General features: G+C 38.9%; 1 protein-coding gene across 1 annotated transcript in view; it reads right to left on the bottom strand.

Moving 5' to 3' along the window:
• Positions 1-84: 84 nt before the first annotated feature.
• Positions 85-24492, bottom strand: part of atp10b (ATPase phospholipid transporting 10B) — a gene marked incomplete at its 5' end in the record, with an annotated part of 44608 nt that continues 20200 nt past the window's right edge. The window contains 13 exons of the mRNA XM_084429743.1: positions 85-2149; positions 3107-3294; positions 8282-8386; positions 8475-8555; positions 9077-9277; positions 10236-10361; positions 12162-12238; positions 12359-12659; positions 15422-15606; positions 17573-17699; positions 17791-17897; positions 18478-19012; positions 20702-20851. Of these exons, the coding sequence (XP_084285869.1) occupies positions 1963-2149; positions 3107-3294; positions 8282-8386; positions 8475-8555; positions 9077-9277; positions 10236-10361; positions 12162-12238; positions 12359-12659; positions 15422-15606; positions 17573-17699; positions 17791-17897; positions 18478-19012; positions 20702-20851 (2370 nt within the window). The 3' untranslated portion in view covers positions 85-1962. The remainder of the gene's footprint in view (positions 2150-3106; positions 3295-8281; positions 8387-8474; positions 8556-9076; positions 9278-10235; positions 10362-12161; positions 12239-12358; positions 12660-15421; positions 15607-17572; positions 17700-17790; positions 17898-18477; positions 19013-20701; positions 20852-24492) is intronic.

Genomic DNA, 24492 nt, shown 5'->3' on the forward strand with positions numbered 1-24492 from the left:
CATTCTCTGGCAATAAATAACTTTACACATAACTTATTTTATTTGTACACTATATATATAATAAATTAATTTTTACTTGTGCAATGCAAATCTTTCAATGACAATTGAGTACAGAACATTCTGGCGCCTATAAAACACTGTGTTGTTGTTTATTTTTAGATTTATAAAACATTCAAAGTAAAATAAGCATTTACACTGTCCTCGTGTGTTACTCTGATCATCGAAATTATACTGTACAAAGTATCTCTTCTCATGGGACTTTGCATATCTAGACTTTGGTGTATAAATAGCAAACCAGTGCAACTGATATGTCATTTACTGTAATTCACAAAACAAGCTTTAGCTTTACATATTTTTGATAGTATGTAGAATACTCAATATTAATGTACATTTCAAAGGAAGGTCAATATTACAAACTGTTATTTTTTTGTTTGTATTTCTTTTGAATTTATTTGTGGTCTCTTTGTTTAAAGGGGAGGTCAGATAGGGTTGATGGTTGGATTTAACAATTTTGACTTTCCACAATAGATCAAACTATTAAAAAAACATCCACAATTGAAATGCATAAAAATAAACAGTGCATTTTTATAGTTTTATATTCCATTCACCTATTACAGAATCAAACAGCATCATTTAAAGGTCATGTTCCTATTTTGTTCATATTAGAAACATGAATCATAACGTAATTCTCATAACAGAAATAGAAACCCATACTTCTAAACATCGCTTCTTGAATTATATTAAAATGTTTACATACATAATATTTCATTACAAACGGCATCATACAATGTCATTACAAACGTTAATGTACATATTACATATAGGTTTTTTATCAAATAATATTTTAAACGACCCTTTTCACACACATACAAAGTGACATTTGTTTGTATTAAAAGTTAAAAAATCATATAAAAAATATTTGATGTATAATTTAATTTAGCAGTTCAATTTCAATTAAAGCTTGTTCCCCCCGTAGTTCCTGCCTTTAAAGAAATCCTTCAGTTACATGAAACACTGTCACGTGGTTTTAATAAATGGATGATAGTATTTGCAGTTCGTCAAACTGCCACCAGAGAGCAGAAGCGGGCCGTCAGAAACATGTCTGTCATCATTACATAAAACCGCCCTGGGTTCTGCAAATAGAAGCAGCGATGGACACTTTTTTTCCCCTGACGGTGGTGTATGTTACACACATGCTGGAAGGATGGGGAAAAGAGACACGCTCGCTCGGCTATGATCTGTCTGAGCGTGAGGTCATCACTGACCCCGTCATGAGTGAAGAACGTCAGCCAGACGTCAGCAGTGCAATTAAATATTCAAATGTCGGCGTAGGACTGTGCGATCTGCCTTAGTGTATTACACGCACACAGACATCATCAACAAGCCTTATGAGCCAATCAATTTATTAGGAATTAAGAAGAAGATCCAGCCTCCTTAATCTCACTGGTGCTTGTATTTCTGTCAGCATGCACAACAAGCTCTGAATAAATGAACCAAGATATTATGTAACATCTGCAAACCTCAATTATTACATGAGCAGCTCAAAGCGCAAATGCATACAAATGTGGTCCACATGACAACAAGAAGTTGGTTTCGCAGAAGGGAAAAGGCTCAGCTGCATCCACCGAACAGATTACTTTCACGCTGCTGAGAAATTATATGCATGTATTGATCAAGTGTGGACTGAACCGCCCAGAAACAAGTGAAGATCATGCAAATGGATTGTGAGCGCAAAGAGCACATTCAAAATTGAAAAGCCCAGCTTCACTCCTTGGAGTGCATGAGCACAGCAAAACCTGGCATCAAATGCCGCCGGAAGTTCCCTCTGCAGTGCATCCATGTGTGCAAAACATAAATATCTTTTCAGTTTTGGCAATTTTGTGTATTGAAGAATTCAAGCTTTGCGGCACTGTCATTCTCTGTGCATGAGGAAGGGTGGCGTGCCGGACTGTGGTGTGTACTTTATGCACTGGGGCAGGGAGAGGAGCTGTGTTCCTGGGATCTGAGAGAAGGAGAAATGCACGTGTCTCTGAGACCACGCCACTCTCTGATCCGCTGCTCCCGATGGGAGGGGGGGAGCCGCTCGAGCTGCCGTGCGCTGAGGTGAGGGGAGGGTGCCAGAGTTCCCCTTAGGACATGCAAGGTGTACCTGAAAAAAAAAATAGTAGTAAACAAGGGCCATGTTGAGAGAAAAGATGCATTTGCATTTGAAGTCCTGCATTCATTAGGGGTGTAATGATGCATCTAAAAAAATCGGTGCAACAGTAAAATTATAAAATGTAATATGCTGCATTCACGCCATGTCGTAAATAAAGCTCTGTATGCTTTCGAATTGCTCTCGCGGTACTTTAATGTCATACAACGATTGGTCTTGCTTCACACCTCTTAAAGGCCCACTGAAGTGCATTGAAACGCAGCATTATTCAATGTGTTGACGTAATTTCTACTGAAACAGGAAGACAGGGAGGGGCATTTCTAACAGCTCCTCCCCTTTTTTAAAATAGCCAATAGCGTTTAGTTTATATCACATCTCGTCCAGAGCCGTTGAACTCAGTAAAGCCGCAGTTTCCACCTAATCTCCTCCATATCGCTTTAAAATATAGCATTATGTGCAGAATTCAAATGGGTCTGAGTCTGAAAACGTTCTCTGGTCTGCGCCGACTCACACATATGATCCGCTTGGTGATGTCGTGTCTCTGGACCGGAGCTGACTGTGTGTGCGCTACGGCGGTTCAGTTACACTAACGTGAAACCAGACTTCATTCGTTCATGTAAAGGGTGACCAAGTCCCGAAATTGGGAGCTTTGTCCCATATTTTAATTATGTCTGTATTATTTTATTTCTCCCCTGAAATTACGTACCACACAATAAGAAATGACGATTTAAAATGTTATCATCCAACGTGATGGCAAATAGGCTTTCCAACTAATGTAAATCAATATTTACATAGTGTAATAGTAGTAAATTTATCTCACACACAAAATCACTTCTACTGTCCTGCAACTGAGCAATAACCAGATGGTCACCCTATTCATGTATGACATCTAAACAACGTCACTGATACGATGCTATTATACACATAATGGTAATGCTAAACTTTGGTTACCTTGGCAGTAAAGCAACAACAGTTGTTAAAATGCAGACGAGGTAAAACATGGGATCGGCCATTTGTTTGTGCATGATCCAGTAGGGGTTGGAGGGAGGGTTGCAGCTGGTACAGATGGCGCTGTAGGCCAGAGTCACGATGAAGTACACCAGCACACTGCCGATCATGATCACCCAGTGCACCACCGTCTGCAAGTCAAACACAAAGGGGTCATTTCATTAAAATACTTTTTTATGCATGTTTTTACATAGAGAATAATTGAGACGCATGCTATAACCGTAAAAAACTCTAAAGTGTTAAAAAAAAACCATCATTAATTGAAAATAAGCTGCAAAAAAGATATAAAAATATTCAAATATTAACACACAATCAACTAATTTTATTATTATTCTAGTTAGAAGAACATACTTTTATTCTAGTTGTATACACTATCATTTATATGTTTGGGGTCTGTAAGATTTTGTAACGTGTTTGAAAGAAGTCTCGTATGCTTACCAAGACTGCATTTATTTAATAAAAAAAAAAAAAATACAGTAAAAAGACTAATATTGTGAAATATTATTACAATTCAAAATATTTTTTTTTCTATATGAACATACACTGAACAAAATTATAAACGCAACACTTTTGTTTTTGCCCCCATTTTTCATGAGCTGAACTCAAAGATCGAAGAATTTTTCTATGTACACAAAAGGCCTATTTCTCTCAAATATTGTTCACAAATCTGTCTAAATCTGTGTTAGTGAGCACTTCTCCTTTGCTGAGATAATCCATCCACCTCACAGGTATGTGTCACGGTTTGGTTTTGTCATTGTCATGTTTCTGTGTCTTGTCATGTGATTCCGTTTGTCATGTGATCCTGCCATGTGTCTTGTCATTGGTTAATTGTCTGTTCATTGTTCACAGGTGTCTCTTGTCTTGTCATTAGTCCTGTCTTATGCCCTCATGTTTGCCATGTGTCTTGGTCAAGTATTGTTTCCTGTAGAACACTTTGTAAGTCTATGTTCATGTTCATGTCTTCATTTTGAGTTTTTCATGCCACGCCATGTTTTTGTTTCATGTTTGATCTTATTTGTAATAAACTGCACTTGGGTTCTCAATAAGCTTGCCTCCAGTGGATCCCTTACAGAATACTTGACCGACTATGAACCCAGCAGTTGCCCTCCTTTGTCTTCGTTAAGACAACCGGGCCATCGAGGATTATGTGTCAGAGTTTTGTGAACTCTCTCACCTGTTGGACTTTAATGATGTGGCCCTCAAGGACATATTTAGGGTAGGTTTGAATGAGCCTGTTTGCTCCCAGCTGCCTGGGGGAAAAATTCATTGGTCTCTGGCACAATACATAGACTATGCCCTGTTATTGAGCGGTTCCTCATTTACTGTGGGTTTTGCAGAGGAGCCCCGCAAACCCACAGTATCTGCCAAGCCTGAGCTACTTCACGTCATGCCTGCCAAGCTTGAGTCTCTTCACGTCATGCCTCCCAAGTCTGAGTCTCTTCACGTCATGCCTCCCAAGTGTGAGCTTCTTCACGTCAGGCCACATCAGCCAGAGACCGTTCACGTCAAGCCTGTCCAGCCAGAGACCGTTCACGTCAAGCCTGCCCAGCCAGAGACCGTTCACGTCAAGCCTGCCCAGCCAGACTGTTCACGTCATGCCTGCTGTGCCTGTGTCTTCGGACAAGATGGCCGCCGTGCCTGACTCAGCTCTGGAAGATGCAGCGCTGCAGTGTTTTATGTTTAAAGGGATGGTTTGGAGTAATTTCAACCTACGCCCAGTTCCAGGAATGCACTAATATTTTGTTGGTAGTACCAGTTTGCAACAATTATTAGTTAATACTAAGTTGTCAACACTTAGGAAAAAATTATAAAATAATTTTATTTAATAATAAGAAAACCAGTTAGTATCTGGTGTGACCACCATTTGCCTCACGCAGTGCAACACATCTCCTTCGCATAGAGTTGATCAAGGTTGTTGATTGTGGCCTGTGGAATGTTGGTCCACTCCTCTTCAATGGCTGTGCGAAGTTGCTGGATATTGGCAGGACCTGGAACACGCTGTCGTATACGCCGATCCAGAGCATCCCAAACATGCTCAATGGGTGACATGTCCGGTGAATATACTGGCCATGCAAGAACTGGGATGTTTTCAGCTTCCAGGAATTGTGTACAGATCCTTGCAACATGGGACCATGCATTATCTTGCTGCAACATGAGGTGATGGTCGTGGATGAATGGCACAACAATGGGCCTCAGGACAGGATCTCGTCACGGTATCTCTGTGCATTCGTGCACCTGTGTATGGACAACCCATAACAAACGCCTGCCCATACCATAACCCCACCGCCACCATGGGCAACTCGATCCACAACGTTGACATCAGCAAACCGCTCACCCACACAACGCCATACACGCTGTCTGCCATCTGCCCTGTTCAGTGAAAAGAGAACACCTCTCCACAATGCCAGACGCCATCGAATGTGAGCATTTGCCCACTCAAGTCGGTTACGACAACAAATTGCAGTCAGGTCGAGACCCCGATAAGGACGACAAGCATGTAAATGATTTTCCCTGAGACGGTTTCTGACAGTTTGTGCAGAAATTCTTTGGTTATGCAAATCGATTGTTGCAGCAGCTGTCCGGGTGGCTGGTCTCAGACGATCATGGAGGTGAAGATGCTGGATGTGGAGGTCCTGGGCTGGTGTGGTTACACGTGGTCTGCGGTTGTGAGGCCGGTCGGATGTACTGCCAAATTCTCTGAAACGCCTTTGGAGATGGCTTATGGTAGAGAAATGAACATTAATTTCATGGGCAACAGCTTTGGTGAACATTCCTGCAGTCAGCATGCCAATTGCATGCTCCCTCAAAACTTGCAACATCTGTGACATTTTACTGTGTGATAAAACTGCACATTTTAGAGTGGCCTTTTATTGTGGCCAGCCTAAGGCACACCTGTGCAATAATCATGCTGTCTAATCAGCAGTGGTGTAGTCGGGGCCATACGCACGTATACTCCGTATGCTTACTTTTTCCCCAGGGCTGTTTGCGTATTACAACTTCTGAGCATCAATATTAGCGTATACCCTCCGTATACTCACTTGTTTTGCTGATTAAGACGTCCCTAATCTACTCCTGTTTTCGCGTCCCCTTTAACTGTATCCCAAGTGTTTTTTTAAACTCGCGAACGTTTGTTGTAATTGGCGCATTTTTGTTTGAATTCTGTCGTTCCCCGCCCCCGACGACGCCGTTATCGAGCATCATTCGCAGGATGCCAGCGAGCGAGCACAGTGTTCATCGATTGACGACGGAAGATGGTTTCACGTTGAGGCAGTCAGGTAATAAACGTATTTGAAATTAGTTTAATTACAGCTACCGGTAATTACAGTCTGTTATGCCGTTGCTGATTTATGATGCCTTTGCCTCATCATGATTTCGTATATGGCAGAAATAGTTATTCAAGCTTAATTGAATCTCCCCAAACTGAAAGTCAGAATTTGAAACCCCTTAAGAACTGCATGCAGACTTTTCCTGTAAGTACTGCAGAATGTGAAAGAGGTTTCAGTCTGATGAATACCATCTTGACCAACAAGAGGTCTTTGCTTCTTGTTTCACATGTTTCAAATTTAATGATGATCAACCTGAATGGCCCACCAATTTCACTGTTCAACCCAGAGAAATATGTTAATTCCTGGGCAAGACATCATCGCACTGCAAATGACCCTCAGTCACGTCAATGTAAATCTGTAAATATAACAAAAAATAGTAAATCTGTTTGGAACGTACTGTAAAAAAAATGCATAATAGATAAATGTAAATAAAAAAACGCCAGATTGTAAATGTAGTTTTAAATGTATATATTCCTAATTAACAAAAAAAACAATGACTTGTAAATTGATATAAATGTATATGAATTGATATATACCTAATAAACCAAATAAACAATGACTTCTGACATGTTTTTGCCTTTAATTATTTTTTTCTCTGGGGGGGTGTAGTAAACCACTTTTTTTTTTAGGACTACACCACTGCTAATCAGCATCTTGATATGCCACACCTGTGAGGTTGATGGATTATCTCTGCAAAGGAGAAGTGCTCACTAACACAGATTTAGACAGATTTGTGAACAATATTTGAGAGAAAAAGGCCATTTGTGTACATAGAAAAAGTCTTAGATCTTTGAGTTCAGCTCATGAAAAACGGGGGCAAAAACAAGTTTATCATTTTGTTCAGTGTATATTAAAATGTAATTTATTCCTGTGACGGTAAAGATGAATTTTCAGCATTATTACTCCACTCTTCAGTGTCACATGATCCTTCAGAAATCATTCTAATATGATGATTTGATGCTCAAGAAATATTTCTTATTATTATCAATGTTGAAAATTGTTGCACTGCTTCATATTTTCATGGAAACCGTGACAGATTTTTTTCAGGATTTTTTGATGAATAGAAAGTTCAAAAGAACAGCATTTACATGTATAAATATTATTACTGTCACTTTTGATCAATTTAATGTGTCTGTACATAATTAAAGTCTCAATTTCTTAATAAATACTATTGACCCCAATCTTTTGAATGGTAGTTTATAACTAACAATAAGAGATGCAGACAAAGTAAACATGCTCTTACAAAAATGCTCTTACTCATTTCACACACAAAAAATGCTAGCCATTCATAACCAAGACCTAGTCTTAAAGGTACAGTAGCAAAACTATCACAGAGACCTTGACTAACACTATAATTTGGCACCAGGGAACAAAAGTGATCAAATAACTGGAACTTATCAGTGTTGTCATTCACAATCATTCTTTATTTAAAATGATAATCAGTAAAGAAAATGTTGCACCAATAGACATTAGCAAAGTTAGAAGCCATATTTAATTTAACGCTTTTTTATTTTCATTTATAGAATTTGAAGATCACATAATTTTCACTACTCACAACAGTTTTTGTATACTGAAAGTTAATTTTTTTCTGAAAGACATTTCATCTGCTGAACAATCTGATTGTTATTATAATACACTAAACGCACTGTATTCTATCCCTCACAGCCTCGTTTTTATTCCTGTCAAAGATTAAATATGGCGGTACCCTGACCACGCGCTATACGAAGTGAATGTGAGATGATAGAAGCCGTGTGATTGTGTTCTGCAGTGATGAATTGGAGCGTAAACTCACCCAGCTCTTGATCTCAATGGCCAGATGCAGGATGATGGTGAACAGAGAGACCGTGTTCATGGGAGTGCCGAACGAGAATATGCCTATGTCTGAACCATTGTATGTCTTGAGAAAGTACAAGTAGTGATCAGATAACAAGTTACTCCAAACACATGATGCAGAAACAGACAAGAGACTGAACAGATGTTCTTACCCAGTATGGAATAAAAAAGCACACTAGACTCTGATAGAAAGCATCTAGAATTGCAATCCAAAACGTTGAACGTCTGTAGCCCTGTATCAAACGTTTAAATGTGTTACAAGACATGCAGTGCTTTACCTGGGTTAGATACTTGTAGCTTGCTATGGTATTTGTTATTAAAATAATAGCTGAACGCATTTAGAAAATATGACTACAACTGCCATGGTTGAATTAAATTGATTCTCTAACACTGTAATTAATTTCTAATATGAATTTTCAGTTACACTTTATTTCAATGGTCCACTTTAGACATTCTACTAACTACAAGTAAATTAGTAACTACATGTCAACTAACTCTCTTTAGAGCATTAGTAGACTGTAGTAGTAGACTGTAGTTGACTGTTATGGTTAGGTGTTGGTGTTAGGGTTCGGGTTAGTTGACATGTAGTTGCAAAGTTATTTATAGTCAGTAGAATGTTTTTGGGGGGAGCATAGAAATAAAGTGTTACTGAATTTTCTAATAGAAATATCTTTTAACCCAATTACCCCAGACATGAGTTAAGATAGTGGTATAGTAATGATAGATTGTCATAAGTGACAGTGTGATTTCTCACCTCTGAGTGCTGTCCTCTCTTATACAGCTCGGGCAGGCTCAGTAAAGTGGAGTCTGACACCTCTTTGTCCATTATCCCAAACATGATGGGAGGAGCCGAGGTGAAGAGCAGGTTGAAAAATATCATGAGCCAGTAGTCGATCATGGCTGTGGCAGAGAAGCCACAGTAGAACTGATACCAGAACAGTAGATTCACATACGCCTGCATGAGATAATACGGGTTAGTTAATTCAAGTTAGTCAAACAAGTGTTAATGCTAATTACTTATATTTCATAAGTGTTTTTAACCCTTAAATGGGCAACACATACTCTTTAATCACTTGTAGGAGGCATGAGAGAGAATTTTTTGTCCAATTCTGTTATCATAGTTGAGTCTGTTTGGAGTATGTGGGTCATGTGACTTGGTTCAAAGATTTTCTCTGCTGGTTTTGTCAGTTTGACCTAAAGCCAACATGTCCGCCCATAGTGCTGAACATATTCTGACTTTTCAGCAAAAAAATGCAAAACAACTGCTAATATTAATTGTGAACATTGTCTTAAGATGTTAAAAAAGAAAATAAAGTCATATGTTGCTCATGCTGTCATTTACCGCATTTTGAAAAGTCTTTATCCCCTGAGATACGTTGCCAGATTAGGGTTAGAAAAAAGGATTATCCACTGTATTGACAATGAGTGGTGTCTCAAGGTAAATTGGGCACTCTTTACAGGTTATCGTATTATTGCACATTCCGGTGGGTGAGGGGTGTGTTGTGAGGGAATCTTGTTCTAGGACCTCGGCCCTTAGGGAAGATCCTTATAAGCACTCCTGGTCTTTGGGCCCCGTGTACAGTCCCCCCTTCTAAATCTATGTATTTTGAGTAAAAAAATGGTCCAAATGTTAATATTCACATGTAAAACTGGTATTATTACGCTTAGTGGACTAGATCTTTGCATTGTGCTTGTTTGTTAAAAAACTAAATCCCACAATGTTAGGGTTTGGCCAGGAAGTTGCTATAAGTTTGCTAAGGTGTTCTAAGAGTTTTTGGCACGTTGCTATGCTGTTGCTAGGTTGTTTTGGGTGGTTACTAGGTTGTTGCTAGGTAATTGCTTAATCGCTCAAGTCAAGCGCCACTCATTTCTTATACAAATGTAACAAAATTGGTTGCCATGGTGATAATTACCACATTCTTGTAGAAGAAATAGATGACCATGTTGGCCAGTCTTGAGTAGCACCAGTGTCCGTGAACCAGCAGCAGTCTTTGCAGGTGTTTAAAGCGAGTGATGGCAAAATCACTGGCCATGACGGCCTGCAAGACAAACACAGCACTTAAAGTCACCATGAAATCTAAACTGACAGTTATTTTCTTATGGAACGTTTATTATAAATGATTTATTTGTTCGCATCATTATAGTGTTATTTTTAACTCTTTCCCGCCAGCGTTTTTTGAAAAAATTGCCAGCTACCGCCAGCATTTTTAATAATTTACATAAAACTTTTATGGCCCGAATATCTGAACATGCAATATATCATGTGCATTCTTTTTTATCAACACTTGAATGTGGGTTTTATGAAACTTAGTAGCCGAAATTGCCCGCACACTGAAAAAAATTTAATCAGACAAAAAAAGGTCTATCAAAAAGGTATCTTTAATTTTAGTAACGATGAAGGATGGAGCAAGATTTGCCTTTTAAACTTAAATGTTACATCAGTCATTCACGTTAGTGCTGGGCTAATGTATGTGCTGTTATTGATACAGTTACTGATACAGTTCCCGCAATAAATTAGAAATATACACATTGGTTTGTTGATGGACATGCACTTGTTAATGCTGATGGTGAGGAATTACAGCTGCAACATCTCATAATGTACGACAAACTGAGTAGCGCATCACTGAGAAACGTCCTGCTCAAGTCGTCCTTGCGATGGAGGTTCGGGTTGAATAACTAGTTCTTCCAATGTTTCATCATCGGACTCGTGCTCGCATTGATATGGTAAAATGGACGTCCTCGTTACTGTCCTGACTATCTGACTATCCCCTACGAAGGCCTCCTCGGCCTCCCCTCTCCCCTTTCCCTCTGTACAGATAAAAACTGTTGTCAGGGGCATTCCCGTTCACATGGATCCGCGTAAACTTGTTATTTGGCGATGTCACTTTGTAAAGAAAGACTATTTGTTTCATCCACGCAAATAAGCATTCAAACGCGCATACCTATTGACTAAACGCGTAGTATGCGTGTGCATGCCATCACTGTTTTCACAGATTCACATTTTTTAGATGATAACTGTATCGTTTTCTAAACTTATTTCAAAGTTATTTAAAAAAACCTATTTCAAAGTTTGTGTTCTCAGGCCACCAAACACCATTGTTGTGTAAATGAATGGACGGAACGCCTTAAAAGTTTTCGGCTGAGGGCGGTGTCGTGTAAGCGGCCCCAAAGTTAATAACTCATGATTTTTACAACGGAAATGAATCAATCAAAAACGTACTTAAACTGGACAATGCTTTTCTTCTAGAGCTGCGACTTTACTTGACTTGACTGACTGTACAGTGTACAATCTCTGAGGACTGAGGAACACAGACTGGAGCTGAAGTTCAGTTATGGTAATGGACGATTATTAGCTTCTGAAAGCAGTAGACCAATCACAACAGACGGGGCAATCTGGCCAATCAGAACAGTGTAAGCTCACGGAAAGGAGGGATTTAGAGAGACCAAATCATCCAATGAGTCATTTGAGAATCATTGAAAAATGTGTTGATGTGCAAAAAAATGTAAGTGTTTTTTTACTTTTGATGCATGTAAACCTGTTGTAGGAGACCTCCAAAACAAAATTAGGAACCTATAGAATTGCATAATGGACATTTCCCTCATTTCCCAATGGACACAATCAAATCTAGCCCTACATTTTTTTTTCTCTCGTTCAGGAAGCTGTTTCACTCAGATATTCATCACAATAGGAAAGAAACATCGATCACAATGGAGACTTAAAACACACCTGATCCAGTCAATCAGAAAATCCCTCTTTAAAAATGAAGGTTTTATTGATTGATACATTTCAGTGCCTTAACTTCACCAGGGAGTGGGTTACAAAACACAAAAACACAAACCTGCATTCCCTCTTGTCCAGAAACCCCAATGCCAACATCTGCAGCTTGAATCATGTTCACATCATTGGCGCCATCACCTAAATCGACACAAATCATAATGTATCACAACAGAAAACATGTACTTCACAAACCTGCACTAAAGTAATCTTATAAATGATTTCAGAAACCCTTCCACCTCAAATCAAAGGTTTCATTACCTATAGCGAGGGTCATGACCCTCAGTTTCTGCCGTATGAGTTTGACCACACTGCTCTTCTGCAGCGGCGTCACTCGACAGCAAAGCACCGCACGACAGTGTTTGCAAAGCTCCACAAACTGCTCCACCAGGTCGTCTGACATGGCCATGCTCAGAGTCGGCCCATCTATCACCAGCCCGATACTGTGCTCCATCAACATAAACGCGGAGTTGTTACCCCTGAACTGGACTTCCGCTCCGGGTGAGAGGGAACTCCGTCGCAACTCTCCCAGTGTGTCCTCTAACCTCATTTTACACACAGACTGCAATATATAACAAGGATAGTGTTAGTATTAACTACAAAAACATAAACTACATTCACATTATTTATTGCAGTGGAAAATGGATGCGTTTGGAATACATATACTTTAACCTGATGATGTGTATTCAGTGTACACTCTCGTTCTTGAAAAAAGTCTCTTATGCTCAACAATGCTCAAAAATACAGTAAAAACAGTAATCGTGTGAAATATTATTACAATTTAAATTAACTGTTTTCTATGGAAGCTTGTTTCTGCCACAGAATAAAAAATAAAAACAGTAATTGCAACTTTTTTTCTCACAATTCTGACTTTTTTCTGACTTTTTTTCTCAGAATTGCGTGATATAATTTTGAGTTATAAAGTCAGAATTGCGAGATATAAACTTGCAATTCTGAGAAAAAAATCAGTCTTTTTTCCCCGTCAGAATTGGACTTTATAACTTGCATTTATAATTCTGAAAAAATAAGTTGGAATTGTGAGTCATAAAGTCATAATTGCAAGATATAAATTTGCAACTGCGAGTTGATGAGGTAAGATTATATCTCACAATTCTGACTTTATAACTCGCAATGCAAGTTTAGGCCTAAATCTCGCAATTTTGAGAAAAAAGTCACAGTTATCTTTTAAAAGGGTCATCGGATGCAAAATTGACTTTTATATGGCGTTTGCATATAAATGTGTCTTTGCACCACCACCATACAATGAAAAAAATCCATTCACTCCTTTTTTTTATCCTCAAAAAGCCTAAACACTCTCAATAATCAAGCCGTTTGGATTTTCTGAGCAATATGATGTCATATTGCTAATGCTCCGCCCACGGCCGCAAACGGCCTGTCCCGTATTAGCATATTTCCCTTATTATCATATTTCCGCCCTCGTCCATTTGTATACTGTCCACCAAGGCAGTACTTTATGTGTCTTATTATGTGACACCCCCCACAGAAGAGAGGGGGGGCAGTTGCTCATTATCATTTAAAGAGACATGCACCGAAACGGGTCGTTGGGAACAGAGCTGTTTTTGAGGAGTTAAAAAGGGTGTTGTTTTACACAACCATTGAGGACTTTTAACCAAAGTATGTTACAAAATTTTAATCATCCCAACTTGTGGAAAATGGGCATCGGATGACCCCTTTAAATTGTTTTATTCCATGTTTTATAAACAAGCTTCCATGGTTTTCTATTTTAATATATTTTAAAATGTAGCTTAATCTATTAATTTATGATGTCAAAGCTGTATTTTCAGCATCATTACTCCAGTCACATGATCCTTCAGAAATCATTCTAGTATGCTGATTTGCTGCTCAAGAAACATTTCTGATTATTATCAATGTTGAGTTCATATGCTTCATCTTTTGGTGAAAACCATATTTTGTATTTTTTTTTTTTGTATTTTTTTTCAGGATTCTTTGATGAATAGACAGTTCAACAGCATTTATTTGAAATGAAAATCGTTTGTAACATTAGACATGTTTTACTGTCCCTTTTAATCAATTTAATACATCCTTACTAAATAAAAGTATTAATTTTTTATTTTATTTTTAAATCACACTGACCCCAAACTTTTTGAATGGTAGGGTACTTTAACTATTATTGTATTGTATCCTTTTTACATCCATTTTTAGTCTATAAATGAAATAACATTTTAGACAAGCCAAAAAATATGACAGATGTTCTAAGCCAATGAGCTTTAAGCTGTGATGTTAGTAATTCATTTCTCATCATGCCTTCAGTTTGCTGTGAAGATCAACTGCAGCATCTGGCTCTGAAAACTGCAGCTGTCTTGTTATCACATGTGCATTGTGGAACACGTTAGCATGATGTCACATCAAGTTGGGCAGCATTGCAAATCTTATCTTAAATGAGATTACGTGAATTGATAGGCTATCTTGCAATGGCAGCATGACCTAATTAATATTCATGAGTTACCCCATACTTCACTGCTATATGTTTTAACGTGACTGGTTTGAGAATATATCTAGGTTAAGGTTATGTCAAAATTAAATTTCAGTTGCTGCCCATTTCGCTGTTACATAAATGGCTTATGAGTCTATCATTTTCCACACAGATTTCTATTTGGGGAATACACTAATATACAAGATGATGACAAATAAATCTTGTATACCTTAAAAAAAAATACTACTTGGACAACAGAAAGAGAAGGTTTTAGATGCATAAGATGAGGGATTTCATAAAATGTGTGTGAAACAATATGTGAAAGTCTTCAGTAAGGGATTTAATGTTGAAATGAAACTAGAACGGTTTCCTGCCCTCCTCAGAAGTGTGAAAATGGGATTACAGAGCAGCAATATGAGCCATTCAGAATGGTGAATGCACTTTTTCTCAGCTCTCTTAAACACAGACTCAGGCAGACATGAAATGAAAAACAGCATATCTGACAAATTATTGCAAGCGCATTTATGTGTTTGAACACGCTGTGTAGAACTTCACTCTTGAGGGGATGAAACTGTGTAACACTGAAGCCTCTGTTGTCCCAGATAAACCAATTAACCCTTTTCCTTTTGTGCGGGTTCAGTGTTTTAAATCCCAAACACATGAAAAACCATCAACATGCTCATATTGAGATATGGTTGATCCTGTTGAAAAGACTCGAGTTAAGTATGTTAATGCGATGTTGAGCATCATTTTTTTGATGAGGCTGGTTGACTAATGGAAGTCAAAATCATTGGAAGGAGTGTCTGGTCTGCTCAGTTATAAAAGCATTAGTTAGTTGGCACCGAATGGCACAGTGTCAGATCAACTACCTTCCTGTTTGTGCTGAAGGTGAACACCAGGTCTTCATGGTCTAGCAGCTTGCAGGAGTATGCGATGTTGATAGCCGTCTCAGGTTTGTCCCCGGTCAGCACCCACACCTGCATCCCAGCCCGTCTCAGAGCCTGGATGGTTTCTGGGACACTTTCTTGGAGACGGTCCTCAATGCCGGTGGCCCCTGTGGGCATAAGAGTTAAACGAATGAAAGGGTTAGTTCACACAAAAATGAAAATTCTGTCATCATTTACTCACCCTCATGTCGTTCCAAACCTGTATGAGTTTCGTTCATCTTCGGAACACAAATCAAGATGAAATTCTTTTTGATGAAATCTGAGAGCTTTCTGTCCCTCCATTGACAGGTACGCAACCACCACTTTAATGCTTCAAAAAGTTAATTAAGAGATCGTAAAACTAATCCATATGAATCGAGCGGTTTAGTCCAAAAGAGACACAATCTCTTTATATGATGAACAGATTTAATTTAGGCTTTTCACATATAATTCACATAAACATTGATCAGCGAACATAAACAGAAGCTCAAACAAACCTGCTTGACGTGCGAGAACAGAAATTCAAACGTGCTCCATAACACACGAGAATAAATCCTATTGGTTCTTGCTGAAGCTCAAACGTGCTGCGTAACACGAGAGTGAACCTCATTGGCTCTTGCTGAAGCTCAAACTTGCTGCGTAACACGAGAATGAACCTCATTGGCTCTTGCTGAAGCTCAAACGTGCTGCGTAACACGAGAATGAACCTCATTGGCTCTTGCTGAAGCTCAAACGTGCTGCGTAACACGAGAATGAACCTCATTGGCTCTTGCTGAAGCTCAAACGTGCTGCGTAACACGAGAGTGAACCTCATTGGCTCTTGCTGAAGCTCAAACGTGCTGCGTAACACGAGAATGAACCTCATTGGCTCTTGCTGAAGCTCAAACGCGCGGCGTAACACGAGAATGAACCCAAACGCACTGCGTAACACGAGAATGAACCTCATTGGCTCTTGCTGAAGCTCAAACGTGCTGCGTAATACGAGAATGAACCTCATTGGCTCTTGCTGAAGCTCAAACGTGCTGCGTAACACGAGAATGAACCTCATTGGCTCTTGCTGAAGCTCAAACGTGCTGCGTAACACGAGAATGAACCTCATTGGTTCTTTCTAAAGCTCAAACGTGCTGCGTAACACGATAATTAACCTCATTGGCTCTTGCTGAAGCTCAAACGCACTGCGTAACACGAGAATGAACCCAAACGCACTGCGTAACACGAGAATGAACCTCATTGGTTCTTGCTTAAGCTCAAACGTGCTGCATAACACGAGAATGAACCTCATTGGCTCTTGCTGAAGCTCAAACGTGCTACGTAACACGAGAATGAACCTCATTGGCTCTTGCTGAAGCTCAAACGTGCTGCGTAACATGAGAATGAACCTCATTGGCTCTTGCTGAAGCTCAAACGTGCTGCGTAACACGAGAATGAACCTCATTGGCTCTTGCTGAAGCTCAAACACACTGCGTAACATGAGAATTAACCTCATTGGCTCTTGCTGAAGCTCAAACGCACTGCGTAACACGAGAATGAACCCAAACGCACTGCGTAACACGAGAATGAACCTCATTGGCTCTTGCTGAAGCTCAAACGTTCTGCGTAACAATGGAATGGAGCTCATTGGTTCTCGCATATCAAGCAAACATGATTGAGCTTCCGTTTACCACAACTGATGTGTGGGTTGATCAATGTTTATATGTGAATAAAAGACTAATTTCAATCTGTTCATCAGATAAAGCGATAGCGTCTCTTAAGAAAATTATAACTAAAACGATTCATATGAATTTGTTTTACGATCTCTTCATGAACCTTTTGAAGTGGTAGTTGCGTAACTGCCAATGGATGGACAGAAATCGCTCCGATTTCATCAAAAAGATCTACATTTGTGTTTCGAAGATGAACGAAAGTCTTACAGGTTTGAAACATAGGGTAAGTAATTAATGACAGAATTTTCATTTTTGGGTGAACTATCCCTTACAAAATGTATTTCATGTCACAAAACTGTCAATGCTTTAACGTGTTTTCAAAGACACTGTGACATTGAATGTTATTTGGAAGTTTGGAAGGATGACACTCATTAATAGTACTTGACTGTACCCAGCAGAGTGAAGTTGTTCTCTATGTAGGTTGCAGTGTCCATAAGACGCTCTTCTTTCTCATCAATGGCTGACAATGCCTCCTGTCTGATAGCAAACCAGGCCTTGAACTCCTTTTCACTGATAACCTTCAGAGAAAAACACAGAGCTTTTCATGAGCAAGACTGTCAAACTGTTTTCAGATAGATTTAGCCTAACTACATTCTGCAAAACTTCTACCTTTTTGGCAAAGCACAGCGTTCGTAATCCATCCCTGGCGTACATGTCAAGGTCTTTTTGAGTTTTTACAGCAATTTGCTTCGCCACATTATCCACTCGTGACATGTCTGTGGAAAACAAACGACACACTTACATTCAAATCTGCCACATTGACTACATTTCAATTGCAACATATTTCAATGCTGGAGGATTTTCATGAATAAACATTTTGCCTGTACTTCACTATCATAATATCATATGAGATTTGGAATATAGTGCACAAGACATTATTATCATGTGGTTTTTGGAGATTGTCATTCATCAGCATCTTTTAATTGTTTCTCTATTTGCGTTCCATGAATAAAAAGTACATTCTATTTTTTAAGAGTTTAAGTAAATGATAATTTCTGAAAGATTTAAAAAACATTTTCTATAATTAAGCTATTTACTTTACTCAACATAAAAAGACAAAAGCTGAAAGAAAAAAATCTAATGATGCTGAAAATTCAGCTTTGTATCAGAAATAAATTACATTTAAAAATATATTCAAATAGAAAAGAGCTATTTTAAATTGTAATAATATTTCACAATATTACACAATATTTCACTATAAATGTAGCCTTGCTGGCCCCAAACTTTTAAATGATGTATGTTTTTGATCAGGAATGGCCCAACCTAAATGATTCTGACTCAGTCTTTCATGCTCACCTGAGAAAACGTTCCCCAGTCTCTCCATGATGGCTGAATCAGCTCCTTTAGTATACATGATGATTTCATTGGTGTGTGGGTGTCGTACTATTATGGACATCCTCCTCCGGGTCGAGTCGAAGGTCAGGACGTCCAACACCTCAAACTTCAGCAGCGTATCATCAGGCAGCTTGACGGTCACGTAATAAGGAGTGCGTTCCACCATGGTGAACCCATAAGCCTTTGCTGCATGTATCAGAGCGGCCTCATCTGGGCTGTGGGCCTCATAACACACCTCCTCTGTTCCAGACAGACTGTGTTTAACCTCACTTTCACTTGAAATGACCTTCTGCCCTGTGGTTGAGTCTGAGACATCAGAGCTGTGAAACATGTCAGGCTCGTCTTCATCTTTGGCGAAGGGATCTGCGAGTGTCTCCCCGCCTCTCTTGAAAAACTTCATGGAGCTGAAAACGTTCCTCAGAGAGCGCTTTCTGAACCACTGTCCCATAATATGAAATGAACCACCGGAGTATGCAGAGTTACTGCGCTCTTTGACCTGGAAAAGTACATACATTTATTTGCTTGATATATGCTGTATACTAGAAAACTGCTGACTGCATCACAGCATTATAACTGCCTTATTGCTGCATTATTAATTGTTTTTAAAGGGCATGTAAGACCTTGCCAAGTTGCATGTCAATTTAGTGAGTAGAGTTATCACATCTGAACTAAATACGGCTATTTTTGTTTCGAGTGTGCTTACTTAAGTCTTTTTCAAAGTCTGTTCAAATGATGAATCAAGGAAGAAGTTCAAAAACTATGGCTAATGTTATTTCACAAGTGCATTGCATTGTGGTATACAGTATCCATGCACTGCATTGGGATCTATTGTACACTTCACATTTAGACAAATGCAGTAGCTATTTCTCATTCTGTGCCAAGTATACATGTTACAGAAATAGCATGCATAGTATGATAGCATGCTTTTTGAACACAGCCTTATTCTTTCTTAACATTGGATGTGCAGTGAAATATTAGATCAGCATTCAAAAGTTTGTGATCAGGAAGATTTAAAAAAACTTGCATTAAATTGACCGAAAGTGACATTAAATACATTGTTACAAAATATTTCTATTTCAAATAAATGCTGTTCTTTTGACCTTTTGACCTTGAAAAAATGTATCAAGGTTTCAACAAAAATATTAAGCAGTTTTCAACATTAACATATTAGAATGATTTCTGAAGGATCATGTAACACTTAATCTGAAGTAATGATGCTGAAAATTCAGCTTTGCATCACAGGAATAAATTACATTTAATATATTAACATAGAAAAGTTATTTTAAATTGAAATAAAATTGCACAATATTATTTTCGATCAAATAAATGCAAAAACTGTACTAACCCCGAATGGTAGTGTACATATTGATTATTTGTAAAATTACAAATCGATTTTCTGCCAATATAGCTGCAGAAGAAGTATTTATTTGCACTATATAAGTCACGGCTATTTTAAATCAGTGGTAAAAAAACATTTCTGAAATGAATCAGTTAAATCAGATTTTCTGTATAACTGTGTTCTGCTAATTATGATAAAACTGAAATACATTGCAAATATTGAAACGCTCTAATAATCTAGTTCTTCAGGTACTGAGGATCTGCATACACTGTGACTGCCTCTTAAGTTGTGATGGACCCAGGGTGATACAATCATGCTCCATTGGTAATCAACTTAATTAACGTTGACCCAATGTCTTTGAACGTCTCAGTGCTACAGGTCTGAGGCCAAATATAATTTCTTCCCTGGACAAAGTGCTTTGCTCGGGGTCCTCAAGTGCAATTTGGGAAATTAGCACTGACCAGCAGTGAAGGATACTCAGCTACACTAAACTTCTCTATCAGACTCAACTCATTACAGACGTGTGGGGTGGACTTGGGGGACGCCGTCCGTCCAACTGATGAAAAATCTAATTGCCTCCACCAAGTGAGCCATTGGTGCTTGCTTGAGAATTAAAATGTAGTAATTATAAAACATACCACTGGGCTGCGAAGCACTAGCCAAAGAAGTATTAGTCATGCAGGGGCAGTAATAAAATATCTCTGGGCAACACAGGTACTAATTTACATAATTTACATGGTGGGCTATTATTGTTATTGCTTTGACATGAGGGCAGTTTTTATGTTGTGAGTCAGAGCCCCCAACCCTCTCGGCTCCAGCAAGGTCAGTGCCGTCGCACGCTCTCACCCTCTGTCTCTGGGCCGTCACTGTGGAAACCACAACTGTGTTGCAGATGGCCAGAGCCAGAAAAAAGTCCAGGTAGGGCCCGCTCAGGATGCTCGCCATCTGACGGTCCACCTCCAGCATCAGCTTCCTGTCTGGAACCACCACTGTTTCCTGTTTGAGGAAATATGAATGGTTAGGCGCGTATTCCGATTACATCATTCACAGCAAGACCATGTGGTATGTTTCCATAGGTGGAAAATGACACGATCATACAACAACAAAAGACGCAACGTCATACGAGGAGGCAGCGGGACGCGAGACAATCTGTACAGTATCAGTAGCCCATGTTTAATGCACCCCAGCAGCCCCATATGTCAACAGATCGAAACATGGCGGATCAGAGCCAGCATTGCTGTGCTCATAACTGACACCAAACTGCTCGGCCATCTGCGGGGCAGACCGTGAGCGTGCAGGGGGATGGAAGGAAGATGGGTCAGGGACGAGACGTCAGACATTACACACTTCAGCTCTGTTCAAAAGATTTAACCATGGGGAATTTATGGTGTCATTTCCATTAATTGATCATTTCATTGAGTGGGTATCTGAGAAGACATCCACGCTGCAGCTAAATTTGGTTTGGCAGTTTACCTTTCAGTACTTTAATCCTGTGCTGTATTCACAGAGTTCTGTAGTTTATGGGAGTGACAACTGCATTCTACAACAGAATTAACTCCTGAAAAATTCAGGTACTGACAACTGCGTTTACAAAAACTGTCTGCGGTGTAACAGAACCAAACTGAAGGACTAGTTGTTAATGACTTATTTAAATGCGCATGTGTCTTTTATTGTATGCACAAGAAAAACTAGACTAGAGCCTCATCTGTGTTGCCAGATTTTGCTAGGAAAAAGAACAGGTCCATTATAAGCCTTAACAAATCCAAATGCTTTATATTAAAAAATATCCACCTGCCTACTTTAATAGGTGGTCACTGCAATGTCAAATGACGTCCAGTTCCCCCTCTCTAGACATAATGGGTGGAGCTTAACCTACTTAAAGGGATAGTTCACTTTGAAATAAAATTTTGGTATGTTTTAGCTTACCTCAAGGGCATCCAAGATGTAGGTGTCTTTTTTTCCGCAGTAGTTTCAATTTTGATATTTTTAGGTCAAACCGTTCTTGTCTGTCAGTCATATAATGCAGGTCGATGGTCACTGTCTCAAAACACAAGCACAGAGTCCAAATTAAAACAATTCCCCATCGTCCAAATGGGGTAAGTACACATTGATGGCCTAAGACACGAAACGAGCGGTTTGTGTGAGAAAATGAACAGTATTTATATCGTTGTTATCTCTTGAACACAGCACACGTCCAAATGATCTGACGGCGCGGGCGGGTATAGATATATAAATAGATGTCGCCTTGGCTTCTGCAGTTCATTGGAACGAAACCGTAGCCAAGCGACATCTAGTGTATACATCTATACCCGCCCGCGCCGTCAGATCATTTGGACGTGTGCTGTGTTCAAGAGATAACAACGATATAAATACTGTTCGTTTTCTCACACAAACCGCTCGTTTCATGTCTTAGGCCATCAATGTGTACTTACGATGGGGAATTGTTTAATTTGGACGATGGGGAATTGTTTTAATTTGGACTCTGTGCTTGTGTTTTGAGACAGTGACCATAGACCTGCATTATATGACTGACAGACAAGAACGGTTTGACCTAAAAATATCAAAATTGAAACTACTGCGGAAACAAAGACACCTACATCTTGGATGCCCTTAAGGTAAGCTAAAACATATCAAAAATTAATTTCAAAGTGAACTATCCCTTTAAGGTGCACTCCATTCGACCATAAATGCTCTGCGAAGTGGATTTCACAGGGGTTTCCGTCATCTTAAGTAAGATTGCAATGCCAGAGACTCTATGAGCATTAATGAGTTTTTCGTTAAGTTAGGATGAGATGCGCTCCAGTTCACGTGCAATGCAAGTGACCGCGCAGGCGCCTCCATGATTATATTGTATGTTATATTTGCTTCTTTATTAAATCCAGGCAATTGGTTGATGGAAAATTGATTAAAATTAAGATACAATTTATACAAAACGAAATTCACTTTAAAGAAAGGTTTTCTACAAAACAAAACTTAATGAAGTGGTCAAAATCATGTCTGACCCACTCCATGTCTCTCGATATATTACACATCCTATCTTACTCGTGCTGTTCGCTTTTCATAAATCAACATAAATGGAAAAAAAATAACATTATAATATTTTAACAAATATTAAACTAAATGCGCTTATTTAATGGCTACAACAGTAGGCCTACAGACTCTGTATTTGTACAAATTGCTGCACATTCATTTCATTTTGAATTTTGCACACACAAGTTGAAAGGCATTTGTTCAAATCAAGTTCACGGATAATTGTGCGTGCATTTATTAATCATTATGATACTAAAATCATAAAGTAGGCTATGCTATGTACAAAAAATCAGATGAGCCCAGAATATGAACGCAACCTTTACTTGTTCAATTTAATAAAATTAAAACTTTAATTGTGATCATTAAAATAATTGAATATTAAATATTTAGTGGCCAAGTTTTGCTCATATATATATTGAGACATCCGTTTTTATAATAAGTCTTTGAAAGTCAAAATCTGGATTTTAATTTTTTTCTGTTATTATAACCTAATAATGCTATGTGAAAATTTGAAACAAAAAATTGTGGTTTTCATCTTACCACTTTCTTTTTTTACTCAAATTAATCAAAATGGATTTACTGCGTTTTGGAACCAAACTCTCATTCAGTGTTTTTGCTACAAAATGATGTTTTATTATGCATAGACAACACTGTCTCTCTCTCTCTCTCTCTCTCTCTCTCTCTCTCTCTCTCTCTCTCTCTCTATAACAGCATTAATCAGCTAATAATTCAACGGCCCCTCGTCAATTATTCCTTACTTATTGCCGTATTCTCTGATAAAATTAGCGACTTGAGTGAAGTGCGATAGCACCACCTGCGTCTTAATGTTGTAATTGTCACAGACGTATATTTTAACAGCGGACGGGCCACTTTAAATTTATCACTAGAATTTGTTGGCGGGCCTGATTAAAAGTCGTGGCGGGCCGTGTTTGGCCCGCGGGCCTTGTTATTGACACATGTGCCATAGAGAATTAGGGAACATTGAAACATCACGTCACAGGAAGGGGAGAGGGAAATTTACACGCCAGTAATTGCACATCATTCCAGCACTTGAAGTTTGACTAAAATAAGTTTGGTTTAGGAATAGGATTATGGGTAGGGTTAGGGTGTGGACCAAAATGGACCTGCACGTTTACACGTCAAAGTTTTCAACTAAAAACAGAAAACATTTTGGGGGCTTGAAAACACGAACTTTAGAAAACGGGATTCAAAGTGCAAGTTTTTGAAAACGATACCGTTATCGTCTCCATGTAAACAACAAAAACGCGAATTTGTGAAAACCGTGACGTCATGTGTATGCGTATTACGTGTTCAGTCTATAGGCGCGTTTGTTTCTTTACAAAGTGACATTGCCAACTAGTGGCCTGGCATGAATAATACAGCCTTCTTTGTCATTTTCGCGGATCCGTGTGAACGGGGATAATTTTGACAACGTTGTCACTCTGTACACGCAAAACACAAAGAAAAAACTTTTCAGTTTTTAGTACATCGTTGTCGTGCAAACGTACCCTAAATTGCCGTTACATCGAAATATCCAGCCAATTTTAGGAGAGCATGAAAAAGACAAATCATCCTGAATTCCCAATCTTCACCCTGAAAACACAGAT

This window comes from Rutilus rutilus (assembly GCF_951802725.1).
Source record: "Rutilus rutilus genome assembly, chromosome: 14".
Lineage (NCBI taxonomy): Eukaryota > Metazoa > Chordata > Actinopteri > Cypriniformes > Leuciscidae > Rutilus > Rutilus rutilus.